We start from the raw sequence: 21,288 nt of genomic DNA, 5'->3' as shown, positions 1-21,288 counted from the left end.
AAGGGGGCCAGGGGTGCAACCTCCCTGTTCCCTTAGGGGTTTCCCGGCCCCACTGAAGCACCGGGAAAAGCGGGGGCAGAGCCCACACAGCACTTCTCCTCCTCCCTGGCACACCCCCACAAGTCCTCGCTGAAGCCCCACCCCCCTCATGCTGGCCTCTGCAGGACAAGGGTCAGGGGAAATGAGAGCTGCCCCCACTGCAGACCACGTGCCTGAGGCCGTGGGATTCTCTGCAGACGCTCAGGCAGGCTGGAGGAGAAGCCAAGCTCCTCTTCTGCTGGCTCCGCAGGTGCCACCCGCCCCTGCCCCCAGGTACTCAGGCGTCCTGAGGCTGCCGTGGATACTGCGCCGGCTGAAAGTTAAGGTAACGTGTGGTCCACGGGGCGGAGAGAGGCCCTGGACTTTAGTCTGGAGTGCCATCTTGAAGCAGGAAGAGGGGCAGCGAAGGAGCTGTCCAGGGCCACAACCCTCCCCGCCCCGCCCATGCCACCTCTGGTGGGCACCCTCTCCCTACACACCTGGGTCAGTGGAGATGCCGGCCAGCTCCAGGGCCTCCTGTTTGATCTTCTCGGGAGTACTCAGCTTCTCTTTCTGAACCTTCTTCTTCTCGGCTGCCGCCTTTCTGGCTTCCAGCTGCCGCTGGCGGCAGGACTTGGCAGGCTCGGGCAGGCGCCGGACCTCACGGGGGAAGGCGGTGAGCACCTGGATGGCCCCGCTGCCCACCTTGGCATTCTGGTTCTCCTCACTGCCAAACTCGTCTGTGTTGGACATCTTGTACAGGGGGAGCACGTGCAGCTGCTCGTCCTCGGGAATCTTGCCCACGCAGCGATTGTCTTCCTTGGTCAGGGTGCAGACCTGCCCCGGGCAGAGAGAGGGAGGGTACATGGGGTTGGGGGGGCCTGGCACTCAGAGAAAGAGGCTGAGCATCTGCATGCATGACCCGCCCACCCTTCCCCACACAGTCCCAACACCAGCCATCCACGGTTTCTAGAATGTCTAAAAGCACAGCTGTCCTGGTTCATGCAGTAACAGTATCCCCAGCACTTAGAATCTCCTCTACACCTTCAAAGGACATCCATTCACTTTGCCTCCTGGGACCCTCATGTGGCTGAGGAGAAGAGATGACCGGCCCAAGGTCGCATGGCTGGAAAGGGGCCGGGTCAGGCCTAGTGGCCATACTCTGCCTGCCAGTGGAATATTATTGTCACTGTGCTTTATCACCTTGCTGAGCCTCAGACCTTCTACCATTACACTCCTTGCCCTGAACACTCAGCCTCCTTTTGCTCTTAAAATATTTTATTAAAAACTATTATGTGCTGGTTGTAGAAAATTTAGGCCACCAAAAAGGAAATAATAATTATCTCCATAATCCCACCACCCAGAAATAATCACTATAAACACTTTGATCATATATGCATATATACACATACACACAGTTTTTGTATAATGTGATCCTATTTCATTACCATACGGTTTTATAGTAACTTCATTTTTAAAAGATAGTATATTTTCTTATGCATTAAATATTCTCCTTCAGTATGATTTAAGAACTTGCATAATATTATTCTATTGTATCAATGTATTCATTTAATCCCTCATTACTATTAAAACTTGTTTCTAATTTTTTCCTATCATAAACAGTACTTTTAAGCTAAATCTTCTAAAACACGTCATTCCTTAGAATAAACGCTGTGAAGTAAACAGCCATACGTTGCTGCCCTCCAAACTGCCCTCCAAAATGATTATCACATTTTTCACTCATACTGGCTGAAGCTGAGCTTCCATTTTCCTATACGTTTGCTTATAATTTTGCCACTAACTTCTGAAAAACATTTTGCTCATTATCAAAATGTATCGCGTTGGTCCGCATTTCTCTGATTACTAATAAGGCTTAATCTTTTTTTTTTTTTTTTTTTCTGTCAGGTTTACTCTTTAACTCTTGGGTTGATTTTATTTTATTTTCTGTGTTCTTGATGTTCTGGCAGTTGGGGCCTTGACCCTGGAGGGACGTCCTTCCCCGAAGACTAGCTAATTCCTAGAGATAGCAAATGACCCCCCTTCAGGTGCACTCTGATATACAAACTGACCAATCCAGGGCCCACACCCCTAACTCTCTCTTTTTATCAAACTCTCACACACCAAGCAAATATTCCCCCTGCCCCCCATCACTCAGGACCAGGGAGGACAACTGGGGACCACCCCTATGGCCCAGAGTCCACAAACTATTCAAACTCTCCAGTTCTCAGCTTACTTAACTCTGCCTTGCCCACTCCTTCCCACCAAATCTCCAACAACTGCGCTGGGCCACACTCTCACCACTCACTCCTCTGCCTCCTGACCAATCCTGGTGCTTCCCTGTGTGGCCTGGTGGGCACATGCTTCTTGGGCTCTGTGAGTATAAAGTTCGGCCCTCCTGACAATCCTGTGTGTGTCTTCCTCTCTTATCATACTTCATTAAAACAAACCTTGGGTATATTTGAATACAACTCTCTTCTTTTTTTGGTGAGTTTTATGCCTCTTGCCCATTTTTATACTAGACTATTCATTTTTTTTATCATTTATGTAAAGCAATCTTTGTCTATGAAAGTTATCATTCACTTTGTCACTTGTTACAAATGCTGTTTTCCAGTTTGTACAGGCCTTTCAATTTTGATCACGGTGTTTTATTATTGAGCAGAAACTGTACATTTTTATGAAGTCAACCATGTTCATGCTTTCATCTGCAGTTTCCCCTTTGGTGTGATGCTCTACCAAGTGTGTTTCTTCCCAGAGTATGTATGTCTCTTTAGACTTGACCTGCTCTGAGTGGACCCCACAGGCTTTCTGGGTTTGACTGACCACCGGCCCTGCTTCCCATCATTCCCTAAAACCCAATGTGATAAACGACACAGCAAAAGTAAAAAGCAAAGGACGAGATATGATAGAAACTGCGTTCCTCTCCCTAACATAGATACCTTACCAATGTCAACAGACAGCTATCCTTGTTTTTTTAAAAAAGAAAAAAAAAAAAAAAAAAAAAAAAGACATACAGGTAGTCACAAAGATAAAATTTAAATGGGCAAAAAAAAGAAGAGAAAAAGACGTTCACCCTCTCTAGTCATAAAAGAAACACAAATTACAGTGAGATCGTACATTTGCCACTCAGGTGGGCAAAGACTAAAGAAATTGTGAAAACCCTGTGTTGCCAAGTAAGCCAGAGAAGCAGCACTCTAAACCTATAAATGTCCTTACTCTGGGACGTCAAGGGGATTATTCCACCACCGCACCAAGATGAGGTAAGGATGGACCCCCACTCTGGTTTACAGAGGGGGAGTCTGGAAACACTCACTGTCCATCCACAGGGGAAGTGGTCAAATAAATGATGGCAGAGCCATACATACTGCCTTACAACATGTTGAAGTAAGTCTACATCCAGTGACACAGAGAGCTGTCCATCATGCATTCTTACAAAAAGCGGGTCATGGAACAGCACATACATATACTGTGATCACATCTGTGTAAAACTGACACAGCTGTGCACACACGCACATGCATATATTCAGGTGCCCGAACGGATGGTCATTACAATGCCAACACTAGTTAGGTCTCTAAGATTTCAGGCAATTTTTACTTTACGCTTTCTTATACTGTTTACTTTTTTAGGCAATAAATAGTTTAATTAAAAAAAAAAAAAACACTGTTCATTTTGGAAGAGGTTTACTTTTTTCCACTCCAAATGCTACAAAGCTCTGGGATCAAAATAACCTCACTGTGCTCCTATCTCCTAATGTCTCCTCCTCCTTCCCTGCCCCTCTTCTAATCCTGGAGGTCCCTCCCTTTCTCTGTGTGTCAGCTCGAAACCCTCACAATACAGTGTGGACAGGGGCCTGCCTCATCTTGCTTCTAGCCTTGCACATAAGGGAAGGAGGACAAGGTAGAGAAATAAAATCTCGTGCTGGGCCATCAATCCCTGTGTTACACCCCAGTTATACCCAGACTCTGGGAGCCCCCTTTCAGGTGAATTGCCATTGCTTCTGCTTCTTCCACAGTTCCCCGGGGAGCCCTGCCTGCCCAGGACCTAGTTAAAAAGCAAAGAAGAGAGCTGGCATCATCCCTTTGAGGGGGTCCCCACTCAAGTCCAAACCTCCCCTCTTCTCCATCTGCACTCACTCCCCTAGTGACGGCATCTAGCCTCGTGCCTGAAACTGTGAACTACATATTCTCCAGACAGCCCGCTCCCCTGCCTGCTCCACGTGTCCACCTGGACATCTGCCAGGCATCTCAAAACAGAACTCTTCATTTTTACCACCAAACTGGGCTTCTCCTGTGATTCTACATCTCAGCGTGTCACACCAACACTTGACCAGGTGCTCAAGCAAAAAGCCTTGGGTGGCTCTCTAGTCCTTCCTTGTCATATCCTACATCTGTCCCTCAGCAACCCCCGCTTGGCTGGCTGTATCTTCGAGATCACCCAAAGTCTGTCCAACCACCACCCTCCCTACCCTCGCTCCTGTCCAAGCCCTGTCACCTCTAGCCTAGACAGTGTCCCAGCCTAATTGGCTTTCTCCTTTGATTCTCTCCCACTCACCCCATCTCCACATACTTCTTTTCTATCTGCAGGAGCAAGAGAGCACCTCTAACTTTATCAAGGAGACCCTACCACTCCCAGCTTCCCCTCACACTCGGAGCACAACCCACAGCCCTGTCCACCTTCTGGGCTCACTGTGACCTGGTCCCTGCCTGCCCCTGAATCTCTGTGTATGCTGGTCCTTCTGCCTGGAGCACTCCATCCCCAGACATTTGGGTCCCTTACTCTCTTGCTTCATTCATGTCTCAGCTCAGGTACCCCTCCTCAGAGGGACCTTTCTGCCCATGGCATCCCAAATGGTATCTGCTATCACTCTAGCCCTTACCCTACTTCATATCTTCCTCACAGTCTTCAACACTACCAGACACTAACTGTATCACATACTTGGGCAGGGCTTGGTCCATTTTATTCCCCAATATCTACAGCAGCATCTGGGGCACAATAAACATTTGCTCGGTGGATGAATCAAGAATGGTTTGGATTTAAATCCAGTGTTCACAGAGACCTGGAACAGTCTTTAGGTAAGGACTCCAGGTGCCCAACAGACTGTGTTCTACAGCATCCACCTAAGACATGGAGACCAGACCAGCCTGTCCAAGCATTCCGGTCCATGCATTTCTCAGAGAAGTGGGCAGGGGCAGCCAGTATGGCAGGGCACCTCCCAGAGATCTGAGACTCTTGTCTCCAGGTCCCTCCCTACTCTGAGCCCACCTGTCTGCTTAAACCAGTCCCCCTCCCAGGACCATCCCGCAGGGGGAGCTGTGACAGGTCCAGGGTTCCTTACCACTGTGCAGCCGTTGTAGAGGTTATGCTGGTCCTTGTGGGCATGGGCACAGAAGTCCATGCAGGCTGTGACCCCCGAGAAGGGCCGCCCTTCCTTCAGCCCCAGGCGGCAGTCAATCGCTATTTCCTCATTGGTCACCTGTGTGGACAGCCAAGGAGAACTGCTCGTGTGACCTGAGGTCAGTGGCCTAGATTCTGTGCTGAGGAGGCAAAGCTAGGTCTTGGAGGGAAGGAGGTTAAGGACCATGGAGGCCTTGCAGAGGGGCCGCAGGAGGTAGGCTTTCCGGATGAAGCCTCCGTAGAAATTACTTCCTTCTGGGTTAACTCAAGTCCTCCTCACCTCATCTGGGAGATGCACAGGTGACAGGAGAGAGAAACTTGAGCCTCCCCAGGAGAAGCCAGACCAGGAGAGGTGAAAGATTACTATGGGGGGAGGCACGAAAGCAAGGGATAGGGGAAAGATGGTCTGGGACGCAGTTAGCTCGTTGTCAAGAAAGGATCTCATCAAAGACCTACATCACTGCTCTATCTCTAGCTGAGCTTTTCCCATAAGGAGCACAAATGAGCCCACTCTCCCATTTCCTGACTTCAGGGAACACGGACAGAGATGCAGATGACACGTGGGCAGAGAAAAGCCCAAGACCCAGTACCTGGTTCTGATAGGCCTGGGGAGCTAGCCTCTTGTACAGGGGAGCGACTTCAGTAGCCAGGTCCTGGAAACTCTTCCGGAGCACTTCTTCCTGTGGAGAGAACAGCAGTCACACGTATCCAAACCAGCCCCACCTGGCAAACTCTACACACTGGAAATTAACCTCCATTCTAGAACCACCGTTGGGTTGCTGGGAAGGTAGGAAGTGCCATCAGGTGTTTTTACAGGTTCCATCTGGGAGGCATAGGGTACCATGTCTGTTTTAATGTTGGAGACACAGAAGCTCAGGAAAAGCTGTGGCCTGAAGGTCCAGCCATCCTGACTGCTAAGCTACTAGCTCAGTGCCACTCAGAACACATAAAACAGGTTGTTGGTTTTGAGTGCTCAACACCCTAGGTCAAAAGTTCGATGAAGTAGGCAGGTAAAAGCAGGATCAAAAGGTGTGGCTTTTTCTTCTGGTGTTGCAGGCAGGCAAATGAAGGCAGAGAGGGGCGGGTCAAAGTCTAGGCCAGGAATTCCACAGCCAGCCAGGCCCAGAGCCTGTCATGAGCCAGGGACACTCTATTCTCTAGACCTGCACCATTGCATGTGTTATCATGAGCTCTGTGCTGCTTCTGAAATATATATTAAATTGAATTAAAATTAGATAAAATTGGGGCACAGAGAGTCAGCTCTGAGCCTGCATGGCTCAGTTGGTTAAGTGTCTGACTCTTCATCTAGTTCAGGTCCTATCTCACCCTTTGTGAGATTGAGCCCCATGTGGGGCTCTGTGCTGACAGCATGGAGCCTGCTTGGGATTCTCTCTCTCTCTCTCTCTCTCTCTCTCTCTCTCTCTGCCCTTCCCCCACTCACTCTCTTTCTCTCTCGTAATAAGTAAACATCTAAAGTTAAATAAAATTAAAAACCCAGTTCCCGTTTTACGAGCCACATTTCAAGTGCTCAGTGGTTACATGTGGCTCCTGTGCTACACGTTTTTTACAGAGAACGTTTCCATCATCACAGAAGGAGTTCCACTGGATAGTGCTGCCCCAGACAAAGCAGCTGCACCCCAGCTACATTTGGCCAAGGGTTTCAGGTATCCACAGCCCCTCCCTGGCCCTCCCTCTGAGGGTGGCAGGTAGAGCTGGGGGGGCTGTTTCTACAAGGCCTTGAGCACAGACAGGCATGAAGAGTTTGCAGAGAAGAAAGAGGAAGAAGAGAGAAAAAGAAGCAAGTTCATAGAAGTAGAGATGGAAAAGCAAGACCAATGGCTCAGCGGTCTGTCCAGTAGGGTGGCCAGAGCTGCCAGCCACTGCCAGCTGCCTGTCTCTGGCTGCAGCCCAGAGGCTGCCACCAACATGGTAAGCCCACGGCCAGCACAGCACAGGGCTGAGGCCCTTGAGCTCTGGGAAGACCCAGACCTGACTTCACCATTACTGCCACATGGCCCTAGGCAAGCCATTTGCCTCATCTGTAAGGTGAGTAGCAACAGGGCCTACATCTGGGGTGTCTTGAGGTTAACAGAGATGCACACCCGTGAGGTGCTGGCCAGAATACTCAGCACTAAGTAAGTGCACAGAAATGGCAGCTGATAGAACAGGGGAAGTACGTGTGAGAAATTAAAGCAATGCCTTTTCACTCCTGGTCATTCCTAGTTCCTGTGGCCCTGGGGCTCCTCTCTTCATTGAAACAACTTGCTTCCAGGGGAGGGCGGATGCCACCATAGAGAAAAGTCCAGTGTCAAATCAGACTATCAAACTAGCTTGTGCAATAGTCTAAAAGCCAGGCTTTGAGGCAAATAAAGTTCTGCACTTGAAAATGCTTCCTTTTACTTCTGAAAAGCAGGACTGGATACCCAGAGCATAGAAGTTTATTACACATAGGGTAGAAAAACGTGTGCCCCACGGGAGTCCCCACGCCCATGGAAAAGGAGGAAACCCTTCTTGTACAAGGAGCTCGGGGAGATGTGGAAGGCAGAACTGGGGATCAAGATGTTGCCTAGATCCCCACAAAGGGACCCAGTACCCTACCTCACAAGAGCTCAGGTAGTGGGGAGGGGGTAGGTTTGGGGGCAGATGGCAGGGAGCCCAGACAGACCTGTACCTTCTCTGCATTTGGAACTCTGCATGGAGACCACCTCCTGGGATGGCCTTCACAAGCACAGCAACAGAGGGGAAGGGGTAGGGAGGAAGGCAGCCTGACCTGACCGGGAGGCTGCAGACAGGAGGCCATTGTGGACCCTAGTCCAGTGCCTAAGAGACAGGCTAGGCTCCCAGCAAGAAGACAGCAAGGGCCTGGAAATGTGGACAACCGCACAGAGACATGTGCCTGGCTGCCAGGTAGAATGAGGGGCACTTCGGGAAGCCCAGCACTGGCCCCAGAAAGTGGCCGAGGCCTAGAGGCCTCTTCCTGCCATACCTCCCACCCCTACAAACACATCTTAGAAAGAATGAAGAAAAGAAATGACTCTTGAAGAAGATCAAATTCTGGTGAGGAATTTGACCATTTACCTTAAAGAGACTGTTTTAAGCTGGGAGAGTCTGAAATGCCCATAATTGGTTAGGTTTAATTTTTCACTCATCACACCCCTCCACACCACACCCCACATACCTTACTTCCCAGCAAGATAAGGTCAGTTAACAAAATAAAGCCAGTTGCATTATCTGCACATGTGAGTCAGGGTGTGCTAACCCACCCCCCACCACACTACCAGAGACGGGAGGCAGGGTAGGACGAGCCGGAGGGCCCCACCGCTCCGCGGAACTCTGCTTACCTCCTTGGGGTTGTCCCCCACGAGGCGGAACTTGCGAGGCGTCTTGCTCCGAGCGTATTTGCAGCCGTTGAAGTACATGCTCCAGGAACAACCAAAGGAGAAGGAGGCACCGCAGGTGTTGGGGTCTTTGCCTTGACAAGCGCAGGTCCGGCTGCAATACGCATCACACGTTAGGCATACAGACACATTTTTTGTTCGGAAATCGTCCTCCTACATCAGGGGGGAGGTCCTGCTGAGGCCTGGCACCCATGGTCTCCCAGTGACTGGGACCACATCCCTCCCGCCTTTAACTCCTTCCCCAAATTTCCTCGCATAGAGAGTCAGCTCTGAGCAGCCCTTTCTGTTCCCACCCCTGAGCCTGAAGGTCTAAGAATCTGTCTTTGGGAGGGGAGCCTGGGTGGCTCAGTCGGGTTAAGCGTCAGAATTCGGCTCAGGTCATGATCTCACGGTTCGTGAGTTCAAACCCCATGTCGGGCCCTGTGCTGACAGCTCAGAGCCTGAAGCCTGCTTGGGATTCTGTGTCTCCTTCTCTCTGCCCCTCCCCAGCTCGCACTCTGTCTCTCTCAAAAATAAACAAACATTAAAAAGATTTTTTGTGGAATCTGTTGCTGGGAGAAACCCCTGGGTGTTTTGAGGCAAGTGGGAAAAATCTAGTCAAAACCCCAGTAAGGTTTATACTTTGCCTTAACACTAATATCATGACGGGTTCCAACACAGACAACACAATCAGGGAAGTGACATGGGCTACAGAGTTTGAACACGCCTGCTTCCTTCAGGCTCAGGTGCTGACAGGCCTTTAAATAAATAAACACTGACATTATAATCCAACAACTAATCAAACCTGGAAATGCTCCAGATGCCCCTCAACTGGGGAGTGGGTAAATGAACTGTGAGGCGTCCAGCAGTGGCAAACTACTCAGCAATCAGAAAGAATGAGCTACACACCTCCACAGCTGAAGCCCAGAAACGCTACGCTCAGGGGAAAAAGAAGCCAGACTCAGGAGGCTACCCCCCGTATGGTTCCCTCTCTACAACATTCTTGCAAAGGCAAACTCACAGGGACAAGAAGCAAGAGTGGTGGTTGCCACCGGCAGAAGGAAACTTGCTTACAAAGCAGGCACAGGGGAACTGGAGGGGATGATGGAATGGTTATACATCTTCGCGGCGGCTACGTGACTGTAAACATTTGTTAAAACTCTTCAAACGTGGACACCTGAAACTGATACTATGTTGTATGCTACCTAACTGGAATTTAAATACTTAAAAAGAAACCTCTTCAAACTGTAGATCTAAGTAAAAATACCTTAATTTAAGAAGTGGGGGTGGGGGACTCGGGGGCTCAGTCGGTGAAGCGTCCGACTTGGGCTCAGGTCATGATCTTGCAGTCCGTGGTTTTGAGCCTGTGTTGGGCTCTGTGCTTACAGCTCAGAGCCTGGAGTCTGCTTCAGAGTCTGTCTCCCTCTTTCTCTGCCCCTCCCCCGCTCGCACGCACTCTCTCTCAAAAATCAACATTAAAAATTTAAAAAAAAGAAAAACACCTTAATTTAAAAAGTGGCATTTAATTTAAACGCCTTAATTTTAAAAGACCCTAGAGGAGCAGGTTTTATGAATACCACTGATGCCTTAGATTTGTGGGACACTCATGCACTCATAGCTGTTCCACCATTAGAACCTCAGAGTCCCTCTGAGGTTCACCGGCAGAGCCAAGCTAAGTCAAGGGACCCTTCTCTTGCTGGGACCAGAAGAACCCAGGTCAGGATTGTGGGAGAACTTCTTTCATCACAGTCCCGACTGCAGGACAGACAGGGCCCTGGGAGGGGCCAGCGCCGCCCTCAGGGGGGCCCAGGGTCTCCCCCTGCATCTGCCCCCCAAGGCCTGCCAATGGACACTTGGCCCAGCCACCCCAACCCTTGCGCGCCGAGATCCCACCCACGTACTCATCGTTGAGGCCACATCTCCGGCTGGTGGGGTTCCCGTACTTCCGGAGGGTGTCGGTGAGCTCTTGGTAGAGGGTGTCTCCGAGGCTGCGGGGGATGCCCTCCCAGGCCAGGATGAGGATGACGATCACCGCGTTCTGGCAGTGGTGGCCTGCCCGGTGCCGCACCAGGCACAGTAGCTTCTCCTCCAGCGTGTGCCTGCGGATCACCTGCAGGGGGGTGGGGTGGGGAGGGCACTGCTAACTGTGGGAGCCATGCCCCCACACTCCTCTGCATGGGATGCCATACACCCCCCACCTCTGCTGACCAGACCTGGGGACGCAGGTCTTTAGGGCAGTGTCCACAGGATACCACAACCTGGTAATGGCAACCATACAGGCTAAGAGACCGTTACAATTAAGGAATAATAAATACAAAAGTTATTTTTTAAGAGCAAAATAAAAAATATTTACTACAAAACGGAAGTTACTGATGAATTACACAGACTTAGGACTAAAAACACACAGATAAATTGGTAAGCCAAAATATATTCAGAGATTTTTATGTATCTTAAAATATTTACAGAAAAAATGCTGCATATCTGTATGATTTTAATTAAAAAATAAGGGCCTTGGTGCTGTGGAAAACAATTTTGGGTAGTTTCTCCAAAAGCTAAATATGTAATTACCATATGACCGAGCAATGCCATTCCTAGGAATATACCCAGGGTGACCGAGAGCAGGGACTGCGTCAGGTACTGTTCATAACAGCCAGACAGCGGGCACAACACAAGAGTCCATCAGTGGATGCATGGATAAACAAACAACGGAATATTCCCTAAACAAACTATTCCCTCCAAACAACGGAATAGTCCTCAATCTTAAAAAGGAAGAAAAATCTGACTCATGCGACAACATGGATGAACCTGGGTAACATCATGTTAAGCGAAAGAAGCCACACACTAAAGGATCCACACTGTGTGATTCCACTTACAGAGGGAATAGTCAAATTCATAGAGACAGAAAGTAGAACAGTGGCTGCCAGGTTTGGGGCGGAGAGCGTGGGGAATTATTACTTGACGGGTATAGAGTTTCTGCATGGGATGGTGAAGAAGTTTTGAAAATACAGAGTCGTGATGGTTGCAAAACAATGTGAATGTTGGGGTGCCTGGGTGGCTCAGTCAGTGGAGCGTCTGGATTTCAGCTCAGGTCATGAACCCAGGGTTGTGGGATCAAGGCCTGTGTCGGGCTCTGCACGGACAGCGTGGAGCCTGCTTAAGATCCTCTCTCCCCCTCCCTCTGCCCCTCCCTCGCTCTCTCAAAAACAAAACAAGAATGTGAATGTAGTGGATACCACTGAACAGTACACTTAAAAATGGTTAAAATGGCCAATTTTATGTTATGTATACTTTAACACAACTTTAAAAAATTAATAACATACCCCAAACCAGTGAACTATATACTTTGAATGGATACATTGTATGGTGTGTGAATTATATCTCAATAAGGCTCTTAAAGAAAACAAAAGCAAGGGCCTTGGGCTCTGCACTGCTGCCCAGCCAGGTTCTCACCTAACTCTCACACCCAGAACTCTGTCCAAAAAGATGCGGCATGGCAAAGGGCCCGGGAGCTGGGGGACGAGGTGGCTGATCTCCCATAAGAGCCCAAACTAATTCTGTGACCTGATAAGATGAGGGCCTGTGAAGAGGGGAGGGATGAGGGCAGACTGGGAAGGGCTTTCAGGGGAAAAGAACTCAAGGCAGGGGTTCCACAAAAAAGTCTGTACAAGGGGCTTTCATAAGTAGCTTCCTGCTCTAGAAGAGGAGCAGGCAGATGGCAGGGTGGAGGGGGAGAGTGACAGGGAGACCACTAACAAACAAAATACAAACAAAAGTGGATAAAGTGCTGAAGTAGGGCAGTGGGGAATGAAACAGGAAAAGGAATGTATTCAGACTCATTGAGGAGAAAGGTGACCTTGGGACCATCTGACTCTAGGGGATGAGGGACAGGGCAAAGTCTTTTTTTTTTTTTTTTTTAATTTTTTTTTTTTTTAACGTTTATTTATTTTTGAGACAGAGAGAGACAGAGCATGAACAGGGGAGGGGCAGAGAGAGAGGGAAACACAGAATCTGAAACAGGCTCCAGGCTCTGAGCTGTCAGCACAGAGCCCAACGCGGGGCTCAAACTCACGGGCCGTGAGATCATGACCTGAGCCGAAGTCGGATGCTTAACCGACCAAGCCACCCAGGCACCCCAAGGGACAGGGCAAAGTCTTAAACGGACTTCCACTTTTGTGGCACAGGACAGTGGGTGGAGTGGGGGTTGTTTACTGATGAGTTAATTGGGAACACGCTGGGGCTACTTGGGAATGTCTGAGTGGCTATTTCTAGTAAGACCCCAATACACTGGGTCTGGAGGTCAGGAGAGGCCTGGGCTGGAGACGCACTTGGTCATGAGTACAGCAGTGCAGGGAGCTGTCCAAAGAGGCAGCCAGGCAGGCAGTATAAATAAGGAAAGTGGGCCAGATGGACAACTGGGGGTGGTGTGGACCATGGCCAAGTGAAAAAGCACACGCCCCTTCAAAATGGGTAAGCCAGGCCTTCTCTCCATCAACCACTGCCTGATGGGAATCCCAGCCTAGTGCAGCTACCTCTTCCAATTTTAACAAGAAGAAAACAGAAACCTAGATTTTTACATGAAATCTCTCCTTTCAAAGATGTGAGCACCTAATTCAATTTTTAAAATCATGGTAAAATACACATGATGTAAAATTTACCACTGCAGCCATTGTTAAGTGTATGGCTCACTCGCAGAAGTACCTTCACGCTGTTCTGCAGCCGTCACCAGACCTCTGTCCACCTCTACAATGTTCTATCTTCCCAAACAGAAACTCTGTACCCACTTAGCACTCACTCTCCCTTCTCTCTAGCCCCTAGTCCATGGTAACAACCATTCTGCTTTGTGACTCTCTGAATAGTTTGACTACTGGCAGTGCTTCATACATGTGGAGTCATACAGAATTGGTCCCTGGCATAACAGCCTCAAGGTTCATCCAGGTTGTAGCAGAGGTCAGGATTTCCTTCAAAATTTTCAGGGACACGTTAAACAAAATATATCCCTGGCCCATGAGTTCCTGCTCTGAGCCAACCCACAGAAGCATCGGTTATATCATTATTTTTAAAACTTTCTGGGATCAGTAACACACAAACATGTCATTAAGTCATGCAGTATTAGAGCTCCCTGTGCGATTGCCTGGCCTCCGCAGACTGAGCCGGGCACATCGTGAACACAGGTTCACGATCACACATCACAGGTACTGATAAGACAGCAGTCCCTGCCACCAGGGTTTCTGAGGCACTACTGTCAATCTCTGCTCAGTGCCCAGGGTAGGGCACTGGCTAATTAATCGCCCTCACGTGCAACATGTGTTCAGAGCACACAGGGAAACACCTGACCTACCAAAGCTGAGGTTGAGGCCACGTCTCTTTGGTTTCCCAAGTGGCAAACACATAAACGTGATAAGCACAAGCAGACAGCTCTCTGTGGCCACACCCTCACAGGCCGATGGGTACACTCAAAAAAACTATAAGAAAACAATAAAGTGGAGCTCCCTACCCACACTATGAAGGAAGGAAGCCAGCAGGACTGAATGCACCAAGCGCAAAAATCAAAAGGCCAAGGGAAGGCAGGAAGACACCAGTACCTGAGTGTGGCCATACGGATGGTTCATATCCCACCACAGACACAGACAGCACCCCCCCCCCCCCACAGCTGGGCAGGAATCCCCCGTGCACTGAACAAGAATAGCACAGCACCAAAGGAAGCCCACATCTGTCTTCCTACTCCCGGTACTTAGTTCCAACCCTTGGGGTTCCCCAGGAGGTCTGTTCCAACCCTGCCCTCAAGAGGCCTTCAAATATCTGCTTTCTGACCCCTGTTATCTTTACAGACTGGCCCAAGCAGCATCTCCAAGGTTCTTGTATCCAAAGCGCATTTTTGCTGTCTGTGGTGTTTGCTTCTGGCATGTCTCCATTTATTCTGAGCCTTTGGAATGCTACCTGGTCACTCCCTTACTCCCATGCTTGCCGACTTCCATACTCTGTACAAGCCACCTCAAAACCGCAGATTATCAGTGGGCTCCCTGGGCTATCTCACTGCTCTCTTAGATCCTTCTCTCAACACACATTTGCTGGGTACCCATGATGCGCTTCAACTTTGTCCCCCAAGAGCCTGGCCAGGCAAGTCTAGAATTTGTCAGACACACTGCTTTTAGATGAACCTACTGGTTGGGGGTTCAGGCTGTAGACAAAGACATGAACCTGGTTCAGATGAAAACCCAGGCTCTAGATGGGAGACCAGAACAGGCGGTGGGCAGGAAGAACCACAGGAAGCACCATCCACCACAGGCAGCTGGATGCTGCCGCTCGCCCGTAGCCACAGACTACTGCCTGGGTTCTTGACGCCACGATGACACTAAGGACAATCTGCCCCTCTTGGCACTTATGGGTCACTTCCCAGTGTGTGTGTGTGGATGGGGGGGGGGGGGGAAGCAGGGGAAGGGAATGCCTGCCCTTCTCTAACTTCCAAGGAGGTAGAACTCTTTAGATGAGCTCTACCACCAAAACAGATAGGGTATTTGGTGGCTGTGTAGGCAAAAACCAAGAGAAGTCCACTGCACTAAGGGAGATAGCTAGAAAAGAAAAACACAACTCTGCACCACCATTTTCTTACCACTGAATAGTCTATGACCTACCACCATTTGCCCTTCCTATAAAACACCATTTCTTTCCTCTCTCCTTTTATCTTCCCTCGTCAGATACAAGAATTTCCCCACCTCTGGGAACGTGGTCACTATGCATTCCCTTCTATCTGGGCTTTTCTTTCAAAGCTGGCATCACTCACTGGGGTTTGGTGACACCCATGAGCTGTCTCATCTTTTGGACAAAACATCAGGTGCCACGTGTGCTCCGCTCTGGGCATCTGCACACAGACCCTGGAGGACCAACGTGTGAAGACCAAGTTCCTCCCCCTCCATCATTCTGCTTCCCTCTTCCTGCCCCCAGGAACTAAGCTCACTGCTTCACCTGGGCACCTCCTTCCTCAGCCCTGCTGCTCCCCAGGTGCTGCTCCCCAGAGCTCTGGGGCCAGAAATGCATATTCTCTTCTTCGACACCACCTACATAGCCAGTTGTTTTCTTCCCTTGATCCAACTGTTTCTGAAGATGGAAAAGTCCCCAGGCTCCACCTTGTGAGGATCTTCAGTTTCCCATCCAGGACTGTGGAATTCTCCAATGACTACATGGATTAGCAGAAATAAGGGCAGATGCCATGTCGCTGATGGGTTCTCTGAGGGATAACACTGCACCCTGATCAGCCACAGACGGATACAGTCCCCCTCCCACTGTAATACCTATCTTTCAGGAGGGTGGGGACACTATACTTCCTCATACCTGTGAAGGCTCTATGTAGCTCCAGATTCTTTTATTATATATAATTCTGCAATACTGACCGAAAATTGCTAAAAAAAAAAAAAGGTATGTGATAGTTCAGGTACAGACACCTTTCATATTCATTAAAAACAAAGGTGCAAAGGTATGGCGTATACGAGACAAAAACAGCCATGTGCACATGGACACAGGCTGACAAAGGTCTTCTTCCCACCTTCCCTCACTCAGTGAGCTGTATATTCACACAGCCTATTACCTTTGCTCACATGACTCTCCTTGCCAGAAATGCTTCTGCTCTCCCATCAGCCCATTTATTTATTTTTTAAAAGAACGTTTTAATGTTTATTTATTTTCGAGAGGGAAGGTGGGGCAGAGAGAGAGGAGACACAGAATCCCAAACAGGCTCCAGGCTCTGAGCTGTCAGCACAGAGCCCGACACGGGGCTCGAACCCATGAACCATGAGATCATGACCTGAGCCAAAGTCGGACGCTTAACCGACTGAGCCACCCAGGCGCCCCTCATCAGCCCATTTAATGTGGCCCTGTATTTGTGATCCCATGCACGTCACCCTCCTCTGAGAAACAAAGCCTCACATTCCTCCCACCATTCATATCCCTTGACCCTGAACTCTACTGCACTGAGTTCGCCTCTCATAATTGGACCTTGATCACTCAAGTCTCCGTGATCTTATCTCATGTGTCTCTACACCATAAGCAGCTTGAGCACAGGGACAGACCCTTTCATTTTCGAGGCATATCCCCATACCGAGCACCCAGCACAGTGCTGAGCTCACACCTGATGACTTGCTGCTGCTCTTGAGCTTCTGCAGTGATGCTAAATATCTCCTCGAGGACTGGAAGAGCAAGGTCAGAAAACTGTGTGGGGGTGAAACGAGGGTCACAGTCACTGACGCTCCCCTCGCTGGGACACTCAGGCTGCCTTATAGGGAACAGTGGCTCAGAAGTAAAGTAGATGCAAGATTGTCCCCGACCCTGCCTAGAGGCCTAGCTAGTTCTTCTGGACCAGAGATAGGAACGCCACCGGCATATGGAGGGGCAGAGGGGTCAAATGGTGCACAGTGGGGCCCAGCTTTGAGTAAGATGACATCTTTCAGCCTCCCCTCAACCACATCCCTGATCCACGGGGAGAGTATGAACCAAGCATAAGGACTAGAACTTTTCTGAGGCCAGCCCAGGGTGCCAGGGGCTGGTGTTTAGATAAAACGAGGCTAGCTCAGGCTGGGGGAAAATGACCCTAACCAAGCACAGATGCAAGCTCCCACGTTCCCCTGAACAATAAACATGTCTGTTTCCACACACACACCTCTGGCCTGGCCTGCGGTGAGGGAAGTGAGGCAGCAGCCCCCACCACAGGATTGACACTCACCCACTTTGCAATGGGGCAGCCGCGTGAGCTCTTCCCCTCCTTCCCAGTGTAGATGACCTTCTCGATCCGGATGGCTTTCCCCTTCTCTCCATACCTGGTGAGGGAGACAGAAGCCACCATCAGCACAGTGAAGCCCCAGAAGAGAGCAGCTTATGGTAAGAAGGCAAGCCTCAGTGTGCTTCAGCATGGGTTTAGTTACTGTGGGGTCAACAGAGAAGGAGAAGGATTTAAATGTTTGTTCTGTGCTTAGAGCCTCTGGAGACACAGCAGCCACGTACAGGCCCACAGGGCCTCCGGTCCATCTTGCCCAGCTCTGTCTCAGGGTAGAGGGGGTCATCAAACACAGTGTCCCTGATTATTATTCTGAACCTCCAGGGAAGGTACTCAAACCAAAGGCTAAACATGGGCATTTGTATCCAGCCTTGTTAGTGGAGTCACCCTGTTATTTATACAGTCAATAAACAAAAGAAAATAAATGGGGGAAAATCTTACTGTTTTCTTTCAACAATCCCCAGCTGACATTTGAACACGATGAGGACAGAGAGCTGAGGCCAGGGGAAGTGACCCTACCAAGCACCATCTGGCTCCGAGACTGCCCTGGCAGTAAACACACACTGCACACACTCGTGCTCTGGCCCACACACACTCGGGGATTCCGAGACCATCTAATTCAGAAGTGATCAAACTATGGCCCCAGAGCTGAACTGACCTGCCCAAGGCCACACAACTATGGTGCCACAGGCATCGGTGGCTTGAATGCTCCCCAGCCGCTTTCTGGCTGCAGCACTGTAGTCAAATGACTGAAGTTCTCAAGGCCTGAGTTTCCTAATCTAACATGAAGATAAAAAGGGCCCATACTTCCCAGGCTTGGAAGGAGAACAAATTACATAATCCATAGAGATGCACTGTTTAAAGTGTTTTGAAGCTCCTGCGTGAGGGTTAGAGAGCCTGCTAAATATTAATTCTTAACAACATAAGTAGCCGTCTTACTGAACCGTCTTATTTTTAATAGCTTTTTAGCTTCAGGCACAAAATCATATCATCGACAAACAGGGTGATTTGTCACCTCCTCCTGTTCACTCTTCATGCCCTTCTTTCACTCTCTTGCCTCACTGTACCAGCCAAGGCTTCTGAAGTGCTAGTGAGCATCTCTGCTTATTTCCTCACTTGATTGTAAAATGTTGCCAACTATTCATCACTGAGAAGGAAGCTAGCTGAGTTTGGGAAAGAGACAGAGACTGACTTAGTTTGAAGGCATCTTCAAGCCTTGATTTTTAATCAAGAATGGGTTCTTTTTATCAAAAGCACTTTTAGCAACAAAGGACACAGATGACTGTTTTTGTCTTCCTTTGATCAATTAATATGAATGTGCTATTTTAACAGAGTATCTAAATCAAACTATCCTTATATTTCTGTAATGAATCCACTCTGGTCATGGCCCTTTTTAATATACTACTTTAATAGAGAGATATCTCATCATACACACTACAGCTAACATAGTCTCTACAAACACACATAGACAATTACACATACAGGTATCCCTCACCTTTCAGAAGCTCATGTTATGCCACTTTGCTTTTACGAAAGACCTACATCAGTACCTGTTTTTTTGGTAACCAGAAGAAATCCAAAGAGAATTTTTGCTTTTACGAAGAAAGGCAAAGAATGAAAATAGCGTTCAGCGTTCGTTTGGCAACGAGCCATTACAGAGGCAGTGCACACCCCAAGTGGTGCCGCGAGAGTGGCGCCACCAAGCTCCTGGCCCAGGAACTGCACTCAGCATTCCAGCCACCAGAGAGCGGAACTGCGTCTGTGAGCATCTGTGCTTTATCTTGATTTATCTTAAGGTATCAGAAAGCCTAAAAGAGATTATTTTGGGGGGTCCAGGAACACTCAGACGTTTTCCCATATACATTAATGGTAACTGCTTCTTCACTTCATTGCCATTTTCAGTTTAGGAAAGTTTTCAAAGGGATGCTCTACTTTTGGGTAGCGAGGGAGATCTGTATTCCTTTATCTCATCCACTCCACTTCCAGGAATCTCCACACCTCTGAAATAACTGTACAGATACACCAAGAGTTAGGCACAAGGTGTTCCTTGTTGTGCCAACAACTGAAAAATTAGGAACTGAAATATCTAGTACAGAATTGGCTGAACTATAATAAATATAATAAACTTCTGTATGTTGGAAAACCATGTAGCCATTAAAAGGGATTCGACAGAATGCTATGTACTAACATGGAAGAAATTAAGCTGGGGGCTGGAGGGGTAGCGGCTACAAATAGTGGGTACATTATGACTGATCCCATTTGGTTTAAAATCTCTCTCTATATGTGCATCTATAAATGCTGACAAAAAACTAAAGAGTAGACATCAAACTTTTTAAAAAAGGTTTCTTCTGGATAATTGCTGGAAGGCTTTATTCTAAACTTTTTTTAAAAAAGACTTTTATAGACAGGTTTTATTTTGGTAATTGGGAAAGAGAATACATTTTTTTAAAGTATTGATGTACGGTTTCTTTGGTTTCTTGAGTGAAACAGAGCACACTGTCGAGGTGAAAAGTGTTTCTGATAATTAGCACATTAAAATTCTAAGGCTATGTTAGTCCCTTATAGAATGTGTTTGGAGACAGGACTCTGGGGGAGTTTATATAGTGTGGCCTGGCTCAAGAGGAAAAGACCAGATAGTGCTGCTTTTGTTTGGTTCCTGGAAAACTTTCAATTTCACAAACATTTATCAGGAAGTGGCCCCCAAGTGCAAAGCCTGGGTGCTTGGTGTGTCCTGGGGTCCCTGTGGGATGAACAGCCCGAGGCGTCCACGCTGCTCTCACCGAAACAGGATACTGTGTTTCCCTCAGGAGGGTGAGCAGAGGACACTGACACGAGCTCTCTGACCAGTACCTTCCCCCCATCCCACCCATCAGAGGAACACTTTCTGCACTGAACTTCGTATTCAAGAGCAAATAAAAGGGCCAAGCACTCTGATCAGCTAGACCTTTTCTTTTTCTTTTTTTTTCCTGAAGCGAGAAATTTCTCTGTGCTTAATGACAACCAATCAACTCCGGATTTAGCTCTTTTTTCTTAAATGTCTTACTCTCTGGCCTAGCATTAAAATGATATTCTAGAACATCTGAATAATGTTCATTCCTGCATACAGATGAACTCCTAGACCCTAAGCTAAGTCTGAAAAGAATAGGCTGAAACCTTATCTTGAAAGATAACCTGATCATCTTAGCAAGTGGTTCTCAAAGGATGGTGCTGAGATCAGCATCACTTGGGAATTTGGGAGGAATACAGACTCTCAGGTCTCATCCCAGCCCTGCTGGGTCAGGAATTCTGGGGTAGGGCCAAGGATCTGTGCTTTCACAAGCACTACAGGAGACCCTGAAGCACGCTCAAGTTTGATAGCCACTGATCTAAAGTTGTACTTCTTTGGGGTTACCTTTACCACCCAGTAATGAGACTAGTTCCCTAAACTCAGAGGATCTGCTAGCACAGTGGTGATTCTCTGTTTTTAGAATAAACATTTAATGAGCTCCTAGGCTGCAGAGAATCCCCTTCCCAGATAGATGACATGGGGCTCTGTGCAGCACACCATTCTGAGATACGGGTTTGTACAACTGACCACAAGAATGTACATCAGTGGGGACCTGGATTCCCATGTGTGGAACCCATAAATAAATTGGGATAATATTTTAGGATTTGCGTTTGACTGCCCCTCCTTTTTCCAAATCTTTACCAGAGAAGCTAAAAGCACCAACGTCTCCTTGATTTCAGCTCGTTTCCCC

At 48.5% G+C, this 21,288-nt stretch overlaps 1 protein-coding gene across 6 annotated transcripts in view; it reads right to left on the bottom strand.

The window, feature by feature from the left end:
* TET3 (tet methylcytosine dioxygenase 3) overlaps window positions 1-21,288 on the bottom strand; it is a 105,485-nt gene that overhangs the window by 7,927 nt on the left and 76,270 nt on the right. For all 6 annotated transcript variants that reach the window (XM_019442087.2, XM_019442106.2, XM_053890837.1 and 3 more), the window contains 6 exons: window positions 17,501-17,594; window positions 10,689-10,897; window positions 8,752-8,902; window positions 6,001-6,090; window positions 5,352-5,489; window positions 519-855 (listed from right to left, as the gene is read on the bottom strand). In XM_019442087.2, coding sequence (XP_019297632.2) covers window positions 519-855; window positions 5,352-5,489; window positions 6,001-6,090; window positions 8,752-8,902; window positions 10,689-10,897; window positions 17,501-17,594 — 1,019 coding nt within the window. The remainder of the gene's footprint in view (window positions 1-518; window positions 856-5,351; window positions 5,490-6,000; window positions 6,091-8,751; window positions 8,903-10,688; window positions 10,898-17,500; window positions 17,595-21,288) is intronic.

This window comes from Panthera pardus, unplaced genomic scaffold (assembly GCF_024362965.1).
Source record: "Panthera pardus isolate Hobbes unplaced genomic scaffold, ASM2436296v1 HiC_scaffold_25, whole genome shotgun sequence".
Lineage (NCBI taxonomy): Eukaryota > Metazoa > Chordata > Mammalia > Carnivora > Felidae > Panthera > Panthera pardus.
The sequence above is the reverse complement of the archived record's forward strand: the minus strand, read 5'-3'. Positions and strand labels throughout refer to the sequence as shown.